At 45.2% G+C, this 17,983-nt stretch overlaps 1 protein-coding gene across 3 annotated transcripts in view; it reads left to right on the top strand.

Moving 5' to 3' along the window:
• PLB1 (phospholipase B1) overlaps positions 1 to 17,983 on the top strand; it is a 132,641-nt gene that overhangs the window by 18,719 nt on the left and 95,939 nt on the right. For all 3 annotated transcript variants that reach the window (XM_013967846.2, XM_005686861.3, XM_013967845.2), the window contains exons 3-7: positions 8,772 to 8,833; positions 10,088 to 10,169; positions 11,461 to 11,510; positions 15,830 to 15,870; positions 16,455 to 16,498. In XM_013967846.2, coding sequence (XP_013823300.2) covers positions 8,772 to 8,833; positions 10,088 to 10,169; positions 11,461 to 11,510; positions 15,830 to 15,870; positions 16,455 to 16,498 — 279 coding nt within the window. The remainder of the gene's footprint in view (positions 1 to 8,771; positions 8,834 to 10,087; positions 10,170 to 11,460; positions 11,511 to 15,829; positions 15,871 to 16,454; positions 16,499 to 17,983) is intronic.

The following is a 17,983-nucleotide window of genomic DNA, read 5'->3' as shown; positions in this document are numbered from 1 at the left end:
ATCCTTCCAGTTATTGATGGGGGAGGTGGCGGGGAGGGCAGGGGCGCTTTCTCAAGTCGCCTGTCTAGTTAGTGCAGAGCCAACCCGGAGCTCTGGTGTCAGACTCTCTCCTCTACATCAGATTCCTGAATCCCTATTCCCACCCCCGCTTCAACTCACACACTTGCCTCCGAATTCCTGCCCTGAATAGTAGGCACAGGTATGAGGTTTTCTCTGGGGGCTCAGGAGTCCTACTTTTCTGGAATGTCATCTGCACCTTGTAGAATTGAAGACTTTATTGTCGCTCATCATTTTCATCTAGTTGCATTTTTGCTACTGTCAGTTAACTGTCTGAGCACCCTTCCTAGAATCCAAGTAGGGCTGAGCCTGGTTGGGAAATAAAAAACCAAATGTAAGGAAGCCTCTGGGGAGAGAGAACTGATCTGCATAAAATCACTGGAGAAGAATTAAGCACCGAAATAGGTGCAAGCAGATGTAATAAAAGCAGCAGGATTCAGAGAACTGAGAGATGAATGTGGGCTGGAGAAGTTTCACGTGGGAGTTGGAACTCAATTAAGTGCTGGGGATGAGTGGGATTAACGTAAAGACAGAGGAACAGGGAGGGCATCCGAGTCGGGGAAACAGCATACGCAAAGGCAAAGTCAGGGCTCAACGTGATGGGTTTGAGGAGCAGGGAGCAGTCCTGCCGGACAGCAATGCAGGATTGGTGTCGGGGGAGGTGACAAGTTAGGTAAAGTGCGATCTTGAAATCCTTCAGTTCAGTTCAGTCACTCAGTCGTGTCCGACTCTTTGCGACCCCATGGACTGCAGTACGCCAGGACTCCCTGTCCATCACCAAACCCTGGAATTTACTCAAACTCATGTCCATCGAGTCGGTGATGCCATCCAACCATCTCATCCTCTGTTGTCCCCTTCTCCCACCTTCAATCTTTCCCAGCATCAGCGTCTTTTTGAATGAAATTTCAAATTTGAAACCCTTAGATGAGAACAATAGAATATCAGAGTGTCTTAAGACTTAGAGACTTCTAAAATGATTTAATCCAAATCTGTTATTTTACATTTAAAAAAACTAAACCCTATATGTAAAATAGATAAGTAACAAGGTCCTACAGTATAGCATTAAGTAAAAATGTTAGTTGCTCAGTAGTGTCTGACTCTGCCACCCCATGGACTGTAGCCTGTGAGACTCCTCTGTCCATGGAATTCTCCAGGCAAGAATACTGGAGTTGGTTGCCATTGCCTCCTCCAGAGGATCTTCCCAACCCAGGGATCGAACCCAGGTTTCCTGTATTGCAGGCGGATTCTTTACTGTCTGAGCTGCCAAGGAAGCTTAGGAAACTACATTAAAATCATGTAATAAACCATGTTGTGAAAGAATAGGAAGAAGTGTGTGTGTGCGTATATATATATATATATATGTATATATATATATATATAAAACTGAATCACTTCGCTGTACACCAGAAGCTAACATAACATTGTAAATCAACTATAGTTCAATTAAAATTTAAAAGCCCCAAAAACTAAGCCTTAGAGAGGTTAAGTGACTGGCTCAAGGTCATGCAACAAGCCTAGGATTTGGATTTGCAGTATTGGGAAGTGGGAACTATTCAGTGTTCTTCAGCAGGGGAGTGGCCTAATGGAAGTGGTATTCTGAGCAGGATGAGCCTGCTGGCTTCAGACATAAAAGGTCATGAGCTGAAAGAGGCGACAGACTGGTGAGTCAGTGGGCCTGGCTCCTAGAAAAAGGCCCCGCATGGTGTTTGCTGGGCTCTGGCAAGGCCTGCTTTCCTCCTGGCTTAGGTAGCCGTTTCCTCTTACACTGCTGCATCTCAGGGAGAAGCAGTGGTCCTCAGGCAATGGTCCCTTCTTCACACAAGCAGGTAGTTTTCCAGGGAACTCCAAGCCCTTCATAGATCCATGAGCTTGAGAATAAAGCAGCTTTCCAAATGGGAAAATTCCCTTGGGATTCCATGATTAGTGTCCAAGCAATTCACAAAGGCTCTGACAATTTCTCCCAAAGAATTTTTCTTCCCATTTACCTGGTGGGAAACAGAGAACTGGAGTGAAGGCCTGGGAGTCAGTAGGGACAGGTCCAAGGGGTCCTGAGTTTCCATCTGGGTCTTCAAATCTAGACACTTTGATTCCAGGAGTAGCCTCTTTGTGATGCCTCGGAGCAGTTTTCAGGCATGAGTTAAATCACCAAGGTAAACGTGAATTCTCTAGTTAAATGAGGAAATCCCAAAACATTGAGACTGGAAGGATCTGAAAAGGGTCTACGCTTGGTCATCTCTCTGATATTGAAATTTGAATAATCATAGCTACCACTTACTGAATCTTCACCATGTGTCAGATGCTGCACTTTGTGTTTACATGTGTTTAATCCTGACAGCAACTCCATGAGGCAATGATTATCAACCTTATCTTAAAAGGGAGGAAATGGAGGTCTGGAGAGATTGACCAGACCAAGGGTGTCCAGTCTTCCCTGGTGGCTCAGAGGTTAAAGTGTCTGCCTCCAATGCAGGAGACCTGGGTTCGATCCCTGGGTTGGGAAGATTCCCCTGGAGAAGGAAATGGTAACCCACTCCAGTATTCTTACCTGGAGAATCCCATGGACAAGCTCCTAACACCTGTCTGATGCGTGCCACTCGCTCACCTTGGCCCTCAGCCTCTGCCTGGACCAGGTGCCCTGAGTGGCCCATTCTTATCGAGGTAGCCCAGGCTATTCTACCAAGGGACAATCTATCTCCACTGGTCCTGTCCTGGTTTGGGGGTCATGTGGAACACCACCATCCCCCTTGGTTTTCCAGTCCTTTCAGATCCTGAAGGAAGTTCTCGTATATCCCCCCTAGGCTTCCCATTTCTGGTCTTAAAATGATATCTGACTATCCTTCAATGCGTCCTGCCTGTTCTTTGATCTTTCCTTCTTTCTTGTCTTCAGATTAAATATTTCTGTTGCTTCAGTTGCCCCGTGCTATCCTGCTCAGTGTTAGCTTGCTGACTATACAGTTTTGTTATTTTGGCATTTGATTATAGCATGCATCCCTGTCCTATTAAAGTCTAATATAAATAAATGAGTGGGCTTCACTGGTGGTTCATATGGTAAAAAATCTGCCTGCAATGTGGGAGAAGGGAATGGCAGGGATCAAACCTGGGCCCCCTGCACTGAGAGCACAATCTTAGCCACTGGACTACCAGGGAAGTCCCCTTTTTAATTTTTTTTTTATATCAAGTTTGGTAAACTTTTTGTCTGTAAAGGGCCAAATGGTAAATATTTGGTTTTGTGGATCATGTATGGTCTCTACCACAAGTTCTTATTTATTTTATAACCCTTTAAAATGTAAATATCATTCTTGTCTAGTGAACCATATAAAAATAAGCTGTGGGCAAATTTGATCTGTGGGTCATAATTTGTTGACTTCTGTTTTATACAGGCAATTTTAGTTCGGATTTACCTCCATATTTACTCTTTGTGTACTTCATTTCTTTTTATATTACCATGCCACATGGGATCATCTTCCTTTTAGCATTTTAAATAGATCATTCCACTGCCTTCTGGCCTCCACCATTTCCCATAAGTCAGCTGTTTATCATAATGTTGGTCTCCTATACATTAAAAGCTGTTTTTCTTCTGAGCTTTGTTTACCTCAGCTTTAATCTACATCTAGACACATCAGTTATTACAGTTGATGTGTCCAGGGAAAATTGTGTTTTTCTTACCTAAAGTGGTTTTTTTGTTTGTTTGCTTTTGTTTCTTCCCTGCTTCTTTGTTTCAGCCATTATCTCTTAATCTCTTAATTTTCAGCCTCCCTCTCTCTGCCTCTTCTGGGACTCATTACCTGGTTATTTTGTATGCTCGACAATACCCACACACTTCTGATGCTCTATCCGTTTTTCTTCAATTTCTTTTCCTCTGTATTTTTCAGAAAGGTACTTTCTATTGATCTACCTTTAAGTTTACAGATTCCTTTTCTCTGCCATCTCAAGTCTGTTACTGAGACCATCTAGTAAATTTTTCAGGTATTTTAATTATCACTTCTGGACTTTTTAAATATAGCTTCTATTTGTTGAGTCTCTAACCTTTTTTTTTTTTTTTTCTTTAAAAAAGAATTTTTTCTTTAATTCTTTGAACGTATATATAATAGCTACTTTGAAAACCTTGCCTGCAAAACTCAACATCTGGGCCCACTCAGAGCCAGTTTTCATTGGTTCCCAGACTAGTTTTTCACTGGCTAGTTTTCATGGAAAACTGGACATGTCTGATAAAATGGAGCATTCTGCTTTATTTTTCCGAGGATTGTGGCATTCTAGGAATCACCCGGGGTTTGCATGATTAATGCTTTTGAAAAAAATAGTGGTGGCCAAAGACCTTGAGTTTCTCAGGCTCTATTCGTAAGTTTGTTTTCACTTAAATTTTACTTGAGTTGTACAAGTTGTTTGTATATTTTGGAAATTAAGCCCTTGCCAGTCACACCGTTTGCAAATATTTTGTCCCATTCTGTAGGTTGCCTTTTTGGTTTTTTGTTTTATAGTTTCCTTTGCTGTGCTGCTTGGACAGCAAAGAGATCCAACCAGTCCATCCTAAAGGAAATGAGTCCTGAATATTCATTGGAAGGACTGATGCTGAAGCTGAAACTCCAATACTTTGGCCACCTGATGCGAAGAACTGATTCATTGGAAAAGACCCTGATGCTGGGAAAGATTGAAGGCGGGAGGAGAGGGGGACGACAGAGGATGAGATGGTTGGATGGTATCACCAACTCAATGGACATGAGTTTGAGTAAGCTCCAGGAGTTGGTGATGGACAGGGAGTCCTGGCATGCTGCAGTCCATGGGGTCGCAAAGAGTTGGACACGACTGAGTGACTGAACTGAACTTGCTGTGCAAAAGCTTGTAAATTTGATTCAGGTCCCATTTTGTTCATTTTTATCTGTACTGCCTTGGGAGACTGACCTAAGAAAACACTGATACGATTCATGTCACAGAATGTTTTTCCTATGCTCCCTTCTGGGAGTTTTGTGGTGTCATGTCTTACGACATCTTCATGTCGTGTCTTTACATCTTTAAGCCATTTTGAGTTTATTTTTGTGTATGGTGAGAAGGGTGTTCTGACTTCATCGATTTACATACAGTAGTCTGACTTTTCCAACACCACTTGCCAAAGAGACGTTTTTCCATCGTATATTCTTGCCTCCTTTGTCAAGGATTAATTGACTGTATGTGTCTGGGTATATTTTTGGGCTCTCTGTTCTGTTCCATTGATTTATATGTCTGTTTTTGTGCTGATACCACATTGTTTTGAGTATTGTGGCTTTATGGTATTGTCTGAAGGAGGGCTATGCCTCCTGCTTTATACTTTTACTTCAGGATTACTGTGGCAATTCTGGATCTTTTCCATGTCAATTTTAGGATTATTTGTGAAAAATGTCATGAGTAATTTGATAGAGATCACATTAGGTCTGTAGATTGTTTTGGGTAGTATTGTCATTTTAACTATTAATTCTCCTAATCCAAGGGCATGGGACAGCTTTCTATTTACTTGAAAATTTTCAGTTTCCTTTATTAATGTTTTATAGTTCTCAGCATATAAGTCTCTCACCTCCTTGGTCAGTGTTAGTCATGTCCAACTCTTCGTGACCCCACGGACTGTAGGCTGCCAGGCTCCTCCATCCATGGAACTCTCTGGGCAAGAATACTGGAGTGGGTTGCCATTTCCTTCTTCACCTCGTTGGTCAAGTTTATCCCTAAGTATTTTTAAATGCAATATTAAAAGTTTTTTGTCTTAACATTGTCTCTCTGATATTTCATTGTTAGTGCAAAGAAGTGCAGCTGATTTTCGTATGTTAATCTTGTATCCTACTGCCTTGAGAATTTATCAGTCTAGTAGTTTTTCTGTGGAGTCTTCAGGGTTTTCTACATATAAAACCATGTCACCTGCATATAATGACAATTTTACCTCTTCCCTTACAATTTGAATACCTTTTATTTCTTTTTTTTGTCTGATCTTTGTGGCTAGGACTTCAACCACTGTGTTGAATAGAAGACGCGGGAGTGGGCATCCTTGTCTTGTTCCAGATTTTAGCAGGAAGGCTTTCAGCTTTTCACTGTTGAATATTATATTGACTGTGGGTTTGTTGTAAATAGCTTTTATTATGTTGAGATATGTTTCCTTTATACCCACTTGTGGTAAGAGTTTTTATCATGAATGGATATTGAGTCTTGTCAATGCTTCTTCTGCATCTGTTGAGATGATCATGAGGTTTTTGTCTTTTATGTGGTATATCACATTGATTGATTGGCCTATATTCAACCATCCTAGTGAACTTGGGATGAATCCCATTTGGCTGTGGTGTGTGATCTTTTTTATGTGTTGCTGAAGTAAGGAAAATGACTAGACATTCAGGTATGACCTAAATCAAATCCCTTATGACTATACAGTGGAAGTGAGAAATAGATTTAAGGGACTGGATCTGATAGATAGAGTGCCTGATGAACTATGGATGGAGGTTCATGACATTGTACAGGAGACAGGGATCAAGACCATCCACATGGAAAAGAAATGCAAAAAAGCAAAATGGCTGTCTGGGTGGGGGGGGGGGGCTTACAAATAGCTGTGAAAAGAAGAGAAGCGAAAAGCAAAGGAGAAAAGGAAAGATATAAGCATCTGAATGCAGAGTTCCAAAGAATAGCAAGGAGAGATAAGAAAGCCTTTCTCAGCGATCAACGCAAAGAAATAGAGGAAAACAACAGAATGGGAAAGACTAGAGATCTCTTCAAGAAGATTAGAGATACCAAGGGAACATTTCATGCAAAGATGTGCTTGATAAAGGACAGAAATGGTATGGATCTAACAGAAGCAGAAGATATTAAGAAGAGGTGGCAAGAATACACAGAACTGTACAAAAAAGATCTTCACGACCCAGATAACCACAATGGTGTGATCACTCACCTAGAGCCAGACATCCTGGAATGTGAAGTCAAGTGGGCCTTAGAAAGCATCACTATGAACAAAGCTAGTGGAGGTGAAATTCCAGTTGAGCTATTTCAAATCCTGGAAGATAATGCTGTGAAAGTGCTGCACTCAATATGCCAGCAAATTTGGAAAACTCAGCAGTGGCCACAGGACTGGAAAAGGTTAGTTTTCATTCCAATCCCAAAGAAAGGCAATGCCAAAGAATGCTCAAACTACCACACAATTGCACTCATCTCACACTCTAGTAAAGTAATGCTCAAAATTCTCCAAGCTAGGCTTCAGCAATATGTGAACTGTGAAGCTGGTTTTAGAAGAGGCAGAGGAACCAGAGATCAAATTGCCAACATCCGCTGGATCATGGAAATGGAAATACACTCTTGACCCTCATGAAACTCCAGATAAATTCTTTTCAGGTTCAGGAAGCAAAACTGCAGAAGAAGGCTGGAGTGGAAAAGAGATCAAGTCCGCTCTCCCCAAGTCAGGCCTCCCTTTGGCCTTGTCTGATGCTGTCTGGGGGTTCTCGCATGGCATGCCCATTCAGGGAATGTGCACCCTGGACAGAGAACTGGGAGGAGAGAAGCCAGAGAGAGCAAGGGAGCCAGACCTCTGATTACATATCAGTATCATAAATGTTTCTTGATGCTGTTGAAGTTAGCATCAAGATTATATATCAGTGTGAAAAAGAAAGCTCAAGATACAGCATTAAAGGAGCTTGTAGGATATATTGCATCCACACTGATTACAACTGAATGAAAAGTGAGACTGATCAGGAGCCTGATGGTGGACATGAGTGTGAGCACATGAAACCACTCTTGGCTATAGGGGTACTGGACACCATGGGTGATTGTTTTCCTTCCTCTAAATAGAGTGCTGTTACTGTGCTAGTGGTTCAGATGGTAAAACGTCTGTCTGCAATGCAGGAGACCCGGGTTCGATCTCTGGGTTGGGAAGATACCCTGGAGAAGGAAATGGCAGTCCACTCCAGTATTCTTGCCTGGAAAATCCCATGGACCGCAGAGCCTGGTAGGCTACTGTCCATGGGGTCGCAAAGTCGAACATGACTGAACGACTTCACTTTCCATTTCACTTTACTGTGCTACACCCTTATTTGTGTATTTAGAAAACTAAAGGTTTGTTGGGGAAACTCATTGGCTTATAAAGTGAATCTCTCATTGTACATAAAATTTTTTAAAAATGAAGTTTTAAAAGACTGGCACGAAGTAAGCTGGGATGAGAATAGTGTCTTAGCAGTCTCTCCACCTGTCTTTTCTTCCTCTTCATTTCATGTTCAGTAAGATTTTGAAGACAGCCCTTGTCCAGCTATTATGTACAGTCATGGCTATTGGGAATGCCACTATTAGCTCTTAAGCTCACATCACCCTTCAGACTGTTCCAGAATGTCCTCCGCTTTCCCTGATTCATCCCGGATCCCCAAACAACAGCAGTTATTTGTCCAACATCACTCTCCCCTAGAGTTCTGCTCTTCACTAAGGAACCCACAAAGCGATCTGCAGTAATGTTGTCTGTGCAAGATATTGGGTTATTGCTAACCCCCCCTCCAGATGACACTTTTGCTTCACAACCTGGGGATTCTGCCCTAAGAGACTGCGTTAATGGATGTACAGGGTCCCAAACAGCAGAGGTGATAGTTGGAATGGAACCTGGACTTTCCTAACACGAGGGACATTAACGAGCAGGGCAAATAGGTAGGGTGGAGAGGAAATGCACGAAAGCTGTGCATCTAGGGCAGGGAGTTAACTCCAGATAAATAACCAGGACAGTTCTTGCTTTCTTTTAGGAACGACCCAGGCCCATACTTCCCCTGGAGAGAACACATTGGAAGAGCAGCTGTGGCCGGAGGTAAGGGCTCTGTCTTCATGGGAGAGGTGGTGACTTCCCTGCTGAAGGGTGAGTCCAAGTCTTGATACAAGTTGACGGGCCCTTCCCTGAGGCCTTGGGGGTATAGACTGGGTGAGCTGCTTCCCCAGAGACAGACAGGTTACCTGGCAGAGTGGAGGCAGCATAGCTGTAGCTCCTGGAATTTGGGGCTCAAGATCGCTTCAGGCTGAGCAGGTAGTTCCCAGAAGTGCCCAGAAAACCTTATAAAGAGGCTGGTTATCTCTGTGAACCTTTAAGCAGATGCTGTGAGTTATCCGAAGTCATTTGGGTGAGGTTTTCCCAGAATATCTACAAGATAAGAGTTGAGAGTAAATGCTTTATCTCTTACTGAAATCAGTAATTCATGAGAAATTAACTTGTGTCTCCTGGTGACAGATGTGCAGCCAATTTACTGCACATTTTCCCTCATTGGAATCTTTCCCCTTTTACTCTCGGTTCTGGGGAGAATACGTGTGATCTCCTTCCCAAAGTCCTCCACCTGATTCAGAGAAGTGGAGGCTGCTTTGGATGTATACGGGCATCTGAGCCAGCCAAGTGGCCTTGAGGACCAGCCCTCCCCCGAGCCCCGTCACTTGCTTTCAGCAGCCTCTCTGGGCTTAGGACACATTCTGTTCCAGTGGGGACACAAGAATCTCCCAATTTCCACTTTATCCAATTCCCAGCTCTAAATAACATAATGCCCCATATACCCACTTTTGTATAAGCAATCAAACTTAAAGAAGGAAAGTAGATAATACAAAAAATATAACACCATAGAAGAGATTTAAAAATTTTTTAGTCTAGATATATTGGGTATCTTCATGATTTCCTTTTTATTGTGATAAAATATGCATAATATAAAATTGATCATTTTTGAGTGTACAGTTCAGTGACATTGAATATATTCACATTGTTGTGTACCTGTCACCACTTTCTATCTCCAGAACTTTCTCATTATCACAAGAGTTGGTTTTTATTCTTTATCCTGCCTCCCTCCCTCTCCACCCCACTGTTCTGAGGCATCCTACTTGCCACCTCTAAAATCGTTCTCAACAGGCATATGTCTTCTTGTACTAAGTGAACTGGGTAAAGGGTTGAAAGAGCATGACTATGGACAATTGTTGCTTCTGGATTTTGAGCCTCATAGAATAAGTACGTGGTCATCTCTGCATCAAGCTTTCAGGACCTGTAACGTTCCCTTACAAGGCAGTTGATATTTCTGACATTTGGTTTCAGGGGCAGAGCCTGAAGAGTTTTTCATTCTTTTGCAACTCAGAGAATGTGCCTTCTCCAGGATCCAGTGTGCCTTCTAACTCAGGTATGTGACTCTGAGCCAGAGCCAAGAAGGCCAGCGTCTTCTCTCTGGTGCAGCTGGCAGAGGCTTGAGCCCCACTCTGCTTGCACCTTTGGCTGTTCACATCTCCCCTCTTCCCTGTTCTCAGTCCCTCCTCTTTTGATATCCTCAGTCATTTCTATGGAGGGACACAGCCAAACACACCACTCAAGAGATAAAGCCAACATGGCCCCATGGTGGCTTTACCTGGGTGAAGGTGACCCCTGGGAACTCACCTCCAGGTGGGTGGACCATGTCATGGGAGCTGTGGATTGGATGGATCTTGGCTATGCACGAGCCTTCCCAATCCCGTAACATAGCCACAGTGGCTGCTCTAGACATATTTTTTCCTATAATGGGTTAGGTTCATCTAATACCTGGATGCTATGAATGTTGCTGTTGAGCTGGTCCTCTTCTCCAGCTTTATCGTCTTACATGGCTGCATTATGGACTGTGTTTAATGGCTTTGTTTGCATTGTACTGGCTTACCAGGATTTCCAGTTAAGCACGCTACTCTTACTATTCTGCCATCTAAGAAGTGTGGTTAGAAAAAGAAATCGACATACTTCTTAGGAAGTGGCTTCTTTAGGAGGCTTACCCTTAATGCCCCCATAACATGACCAAGGAATATATCAGTGGTTTCTAAGGAAACTTAATTTTAAGGATGCTGGTGACCCAGGTAGGTTGTGAAGGCTTCCAGCAGCTTGTGTCTGATATTTGAGTGTTCACAGGCTGTTCACAGCCCTGTTCTCTGGCAAGCCTCCAAGCCGACATGATCCCTTTTGAACCCAAATGATTTTCGTTTTACTGTGTTGCTGTCTTGTTAATGCTGCTGCTGCTGCTGCTGCTGCTGCTAAGTCACTTCAGTCGCGTCCGACTCTGTGCAACCCCATAGACGGCAGCCCACCAGGCTCCCCTGTCCCTGGGTCTTATTAATGGTGGCCAAGAAATGCAGAGTCAAGGAACAGAGGGAAGTGAGAGGCAGAAAGAGTGCCAGGTGAGAAGGAAAGGAGGTCTGTGAGTAACCTTCCATGGGACACCTCCTTGGAGATCCTGAGACCAGTCAGCAGTGTGGCCTCCAACTGAGGACTGAGCCTCTTTGGAGCAGGTTTAGGGCTTCCAGTGACTTCTTGGTCTTCAGATTCCCCCTCCCATGGCCAACCTTGGGGCATCCTTGGGGTGAGGACCTTGGGTCTGCTTCTCCCATTTGGCATCCTGGGCCCACATTGTGTGAAATGTAGATCTGATCTTCTTACATGGGTTCTTGTCTTTGCAGTTCACTCTCTGAGACCTTCTGATATTAAATTTGTGGCAGCCATTGGCAATGTGAGTATAGCAAGGAGATGGAGGTGGGAGGCTGGGTTTGGGACTGAGGATTCTTTGAATGAGCTCCTAGTAACCAGGAAGAATGTTTCACTTGGGGAGAGAGAACATTCTCTGAACTGGAAAAATCCTAAAATCTAGGGTTCTGAGTTGATGTTGTTTTAAATTGAGTGACTGACTCTGTTTACATTAGGATGAGGAAATTTTTGAACTTTCTCATGAGTAAATCAAACCTATTGATAAATTAGCCAAAGATCACACAGAATTTTAAAAGCAATCTCTTGAACTATCTGCTTATGAGATAAAGAAGAAAAATGTCCTTACCTGCTTGGAAAATTTTTAAAAATACACCCATCTTTGCTAATAACTTTGAAGTGGTATTGTTTTATGTGGTCCAGGAACTGAGAAAGGGAGCAATAAGGGAAGGATGGAGAGAAGAAAGAGGAGACAGGGGTAAGCAGGAAGAGCGGAGGCTTGGAGAGCAGAGCCAGTGTGATTTCCGGTCAGTCCTGGCTTCCCACAGTCCCACTGCTCTGGGCTCAGCACTGCTGCCCCACAAGTCCTAGTAGTCTCAGCGGCATGGACCACTAATCAGGTGTTCTCAGCTCTGCCCTGTACCCCTCGCACCTGAACCAGTACCCCCTTGCCTCTCCCCTTCCTCGCCTCTCCCCTTCCATGTCTTCCTCCCATCTCTGCCCACCTCGTTTCCTTCCCCCTGTCCTCTGTGTCCCCGCTGCCCTCTGTACCCCTGCCCCTGGCCCAGGCTGCCTCCTTGCTGCAAACCCACCCCACTTCTCTGCACACAGTGCCGGCCATGGTGAAGACTTCACATTAGAAAAGCTGACCAGGCCCAGTGAAATCTGCGGCCAGGGCTCCCACCCTTGCTCTTTGCTGCTTGTGATGGTGGGGTTAAACCTGCACGTGTACGGTGTGTGTGTACACACGTGCACATGGATGAGGGTGAAGGCGGAGGTGTCCCAGGGGGAGGGATGTAAAGGAGAGGTGGGAATAATGAGAAGAGAGATTTTCTGTCACGAGGAGCACGTTGCAGCTGCCGAGCCTGTGTGTCCCTGCGTGCTGATGGTGACATCGCAGAGCTGGGAGTGTGTGACACTGGCTGGAGGACTCACGAATTCTCCTTCCTGAGGCAGGGAAATTCCCTGCAGGGAACGCTCCACTCCAAGCCAGGTTTCTAAAGTTAAACCAATCAGCGGTTTCCACTGTTTGGTCCTGGCTCTGAGAGAGCTCTTTGACTCATGAATTATTCAGCCTCGCAGCTCCTGCTGTCACTCAGCTCACCCTCTCTCCTCCTGGGAGCCCAGGGTGTTGGGAGATGCTTTCAGTCTATGATGGTCTCCCAGCCCCTGATCATTATCCTCAGCCTTCAGGATAAGCCCCAAGAGCACAGTTCGTAGGAGGCTGCCTGCCTCTGTCTGCCCTGAGAGTCAGCTCTCATGAACTCAGCCTGGTTTATGAAAGACATCAGGATAGGGAAAGATAATGGAAGATAGCAAAATGAAAAAGAAGGAAGGTGGAAAGCCGGTGCTTTTGCTCCAAGTTCCTGGAGCTTCCAAGGCCTAGCACTTACTTGTGACTGATGCTAGCACTTGTTTGTTTAATTAATCTGGACTTCCTTTTCCTCACAGAATGTTAGAGATCAGAGTCATCAAAATTGTTTTCAAACTAATACTGTGACAGACATTCATTATAATGAAAACATGTGTAGATAGTATTAAAAAATGGAAGGTCTCAGTCATAGCTCCTATTCTCGTCTCAGCCATACACACACACACACACACACTTCAATATATAGGGGGTGTGTGTGAGAGAGAGAAAGTGTGTATGACCTAAATAGGGTTACACTGCAGTGTGCTATCTGTGACCTTTCATCCCTCTTAACTAAGAGTCACAGACATTTGCAGTGCCAGGGAGGTTATAATCCGCTCTCTCAAATTCCTTGAAGCCAAGGCTTGTGTCTCAGTCATGTGTCTCTAGGGCCACAGAACATGCAGCCAGTGAAGAGCGTAAGAGGGTAACAGGCAGGAAGGCCAGGGGTCTCCAAACCGAGGGAATAGCCTGCAAGTGTCAGACATTTTTCTCTCTTAAGCGGCAGGAGGAAACAAACTAGCGATATTTTTTCCTTCTCTATACAGATTTAAAAGAAGGTTTCTCTTAAAATACTGTGTTGCCATAATGACACCTGGTTTCACCTGAAGTTAACCAATGCCTTTTTCTTATGAAAATGTTTATCTTAAGCTATGCTAATGTACTCTGCATTTACCCCAAACTCTGTCTTCAAGTTGGTTCCGCCTCTTGGCTCAGAACCTACTTGACAAACCAATATGTTATACTCAGATATTGTTCCCCTAATCTATGTAAATGAAACTATTTGTATGGTGATCTGCCCTTCTTCAAGATTCAAGTTAATCATTTTATGGCCCAGGATGAACCATTTGGTGCCAAGAGTATCCCAAAATGCATCTTAGGGGTGAGGGGCCTGGTGCCATTCTGAGTTTTAAGGCATTCCTTTCTTTCATTAACAGACTGCTGGTGACTATATAACATCCAGCTGAAGACTGGCGGGGGGGTACTCTTTCTGCCCCCTTCTGATGCCTATGTCAGGAGCTTTCTCTATCTCATTTGTACTTTAATAAAACTTTATTACACAAAAGTTCTGAGCGATCAAGCCTCATCTCTGGCCCCAGATTGAATTCTTCTCCTCTGGGGGCCAAGAATCCTGGTGTCTTTGCATGATTCAACAACAACCTTTCAAGTGTAGGGGAGAAATGGCCAGCGGTTGGCAAAATGGTAGCAGAGGAGTTTGCTGGGCTTGTTCCAGCCTTCCCCTCTGTGACCTCTCCCTAAGCTCTCCCATGCTCTCTACCTTGTTCCTCTCGGTCTCTCCCTTCCTTCCCCTCCCCACCCCCATCTGGCTTTTCTGAGGAAAACCTCTACTGTCAGTCAGGTCCACTTTGGCCAGGCACAGGCTGACCCCTTTGCCTCAGCCCCAGAGCCAGGCCTCCCTCAGGATTTCACCCGACTTGTATTTGCATGTGGTTTTCTGTTTAATGTGTTACCTTCCCTCAGAAAACTTTTTCAAGCTCCCTCTTGTTGAAAAGAATAGAGGACTCCATCCCAGTCAGAGGAGAGTCAGCCTGCCCTCCCCAGAGGGAGCCAGAGGTGTGGCCCATTTTTAGAGACTGACGGGCTGTCTTTGAAGCTGGGTCCTGAAGGACAAGCAGGCCCTTTAAAGGGAAGCAGCAGCAGACTGGGTGTAAGGTAGTGATGGTACCTTATCACCTGTCATCACCACACCTGGAGACACTGTCTTCTAGGAGTTTTGAGAGAGAGAATTGGTGTCAGAACCTGTGAAAATACTACTATTGACGACAGCTAATATGTGCTGAGGACTTTCAGTGTTCTGGGCACAATTCCAAGCATCTCTGTGCTTAGTTGCTCAGTCATGTCCAACTCTGTGTGACCTCATGGACTGTGCCTGCCAGGATCCTCTGTCCATGGGATATTCCAGGCAAGAATACTGGAATGGGTTGCCATTTCCTCCTCCAGGGGATCTTCCCAACCCAAGGATCAAACCTGCATCTCTTATGCCTCCTGCATTGGCAGGCAGGTTCTTTACCACTAACACCATCTGGGAAGCCCCCAAGCATCCCTGGGACCTCACAAAAGACAAGATTCTCATGGTCTCACCTCAACCCTATGACCAGGGAAACTCTCCAACTGAGTCCTGTGTGGTTCAGCTTTTACCAAGAGGACAATCAAATGCTTTCGTTGTTCATTCAAAAAATAGTATCGAGTGAGTATTTACTGAGTACTTGTGATGCATCAGATGCTGTTCTAGGTCTGAGAAATATAATCAAGAACAAAACAGAAGCAAATTCCTGCCCTCCTGGAGTTTTCATTCTAGGCAAGGGAGACAGGCCACACACATTTTAGACTGTGTATTAGATTCTCTATTTTAGAGTATGGAAAGTCACAATGAAACAACCTGTTGTGTTTCTATGAAGGATGTTAACATTCTACAGAGACACATTTAAGTCTAAGCTCTCCCACCCAGTTTTCTAATCTGAAGAAACCGTTTACACCTGTTATTTCCTGAGTTTGGACCAGCAAGCTTTGGAGAAAATCTAACATCCTTTCTTCCCTCCCTGAAAAATGAATGCAGGCAGGTCTGGCCATTTTCTGGATCCAGGGATTCCCTTTTGTTGGTGGGAGGGAGTGTACTGCAGGCAGCTGGGGTCTCCCCAGGACCAGGCTCTGCCACCTTCCCTGGCTGGGCTGCTCACACCCCATATCTTTTCCAGCCTCCAGACTCAGGGACGGACGACCTGGAGAAACAAGAATGGTAATTGTTCGGGAACCCCAGAGCAACAGAGCTGAGCTGAGCCTCCAGGTTGAAAAGCTCTTGTTGTCTCCCTGCTTCATTGGCGGGGAGACCTGAGGGCCAGGGAGGAGACGCCTGCTCCAGGCTCCCTTAGGGGCAGGCAGGAGAGTGGAGACCAGAACACAAACTCCTGCCTCTTCATCCAGCGTTCTGTGTGGGAATCCCCCTGGCTCCCTTGGGTGAATAAGGGAGGAACAGCGGGAAGGGCTGAGTAAGGGGTTCTTGCTCTTCCTCCAGACTTTGTGCTCTGCTCCGGGGGATGCAAGCAGAGTTGGACCAGGGTCAGGTTCGTTCTCTGTGGCAGTCTGTGTCCCCTTCCAACTTGGGACCAGACTAGAGGGGTGGGGAGGAGGGTCCAGAGCTGCTCACCCCATATTGGGAGCTCCATTGCCCTCTGAGGTGTGCCTCTGTCTCCAGGAAGGATAAATCCAGAATCAGAGCAATGCTGAGCTGAAGCCTGTTGTGAAAGAGGCCACAGCAGTTGAGGGCAAGCATTGGTAGGCGACAAACTCAGGCTGGTGTTGTATGTTTGCTTCTACTTGCAGGACTGAAAAGCAGGAGCTGCAAGCGTGCATGGGAGTGGTGACTGGTGAGTCTGGTGTTTTCTTGGCTGGAATCCAGATTGTCCCTGTCCCTCCCAACACAGCAGCCCTTTGGTGAAAAAAGAGGATGTGCCCTACTGGCCACATTGTGGCAGAGCCTGAGGAAAGGACATTCTGAGAGGACAGAGAGCCAGGGTGTGAAGAGTCACGTCCTTTGAAAGGAAGGCATGAGAGATATGTCCGAGGGTCCCTGAGTGAGAAGACTCCAAGAGACATGGGGTTAAGGTTAAGGGATGTAGGAGAGGGGTCAGGGGTGCCTGGACCAAAATCCCGAGGCTTCTTCTCCTCCAGGACCCCAAGGCGGGACCTACAGCACTTCATCTGGGAAACTGTCCACCGTTCACTGCCCCCATCACCACACCCAGGAGAAGACCCAGCTCCAATTATCAGCTCATTTCATTTTATAATAACTCCCTTACTTACAGAATAGATATATCAATTGGCTTCAGCAAAGTGAAATGAAAAGAATGAAAACTAACCATAATCCCTCCATCTTGAGATAATGATTGGGCTTCCCTGGTGGCTCAGATGGTAAAGAATCTGCCTGCAATGCAGGAGATCTGGGTTTGATCCCTGGGTCAGGAAGATCCCCTGGAGGAGGAAATGGCAATCTACTCCAATATTCTTGCCTGGAGAATTCCATGGACAGAGGAGCCTGGCATCTACAGTCCATGGAGTTGCAAGGAGTCAGATAATCAGTATTAAGATTTTGGCCTTTTATATATAAATGTGCTTAGGAATATGTTATATGTAGCATGTTTTTTTTCTTTTTCCACTTAATATCAGAGGTTCCTTGCAACTCGATTAAGTCATCCTGAAACCCCTGAGTGCCTTAATGCCAGCTGAATTAGCCTGGTGGATAGAGTCACCTATGGCTGGTGTTCACAAGCCAGGAGCAAGAATACCACTTTTCACTCCATAATTAGAGTGAAAAGACTCGGGTGGCAATGCAAATGCTCTCCTGAGCTGACACTCAAGCAGAGCATAATAACAAGTGAGGTAATTGGTGCCCTGTCAGTTTAGCCCATGAATGTCACCAAGGACCTGGGAATTATGAGGCTCCCTGCAAAGTGAGGGATAAATAAGACACTGGTCCTGCCATCTGCCCTTGCCATCCATCAGGGGAGGCAGAGGCCTGGTGCCCAGCCCTCCAGGATCTGATTGACAGGTGAGGGGACACTGGTGGCCAAAGTGGTGGGGGGTCCTCTTGCAAAGAGTCAAGGGTTCGGAAGGAGCGGGCCCCTGTGACTTGGTGACTATCACAGCCCAGACTAGGTTTGGCCCTGTTTACCTTTAACTGGTAGGAAAAAAGAGATGAAGTGGTGTATTTGGGGGAGTCTAGGAAGATGGGGTGTAGTTTAGATCCTGAAACCGTAAGCACAGCTATGGCTTTACCTGATTTCTCAGTCTGTCTCCATTTTGGGGGTCCCTGACCCACCTGGTAACAAGTCCTGCTAGCCCCCCATTAAGTG

The sequence above is a fragment of the Capra hircus genome, chromosome 11, assembly GCF_001704415.2.
Source record: "Capra hircus breed San Clemente chromosome 11, ASM170441v1, whole genome shotgun sequence".
In the NCBI taxonomy this organism is placed as follows: Eukaryota; Metazoa; Chordata; class Mammalia; order Artiodactyla; family Bovidae; genus Capra; species Capra hircus.
This window is presented reverse-complemented; position numbering and strand designations above follow the sequence as displayed.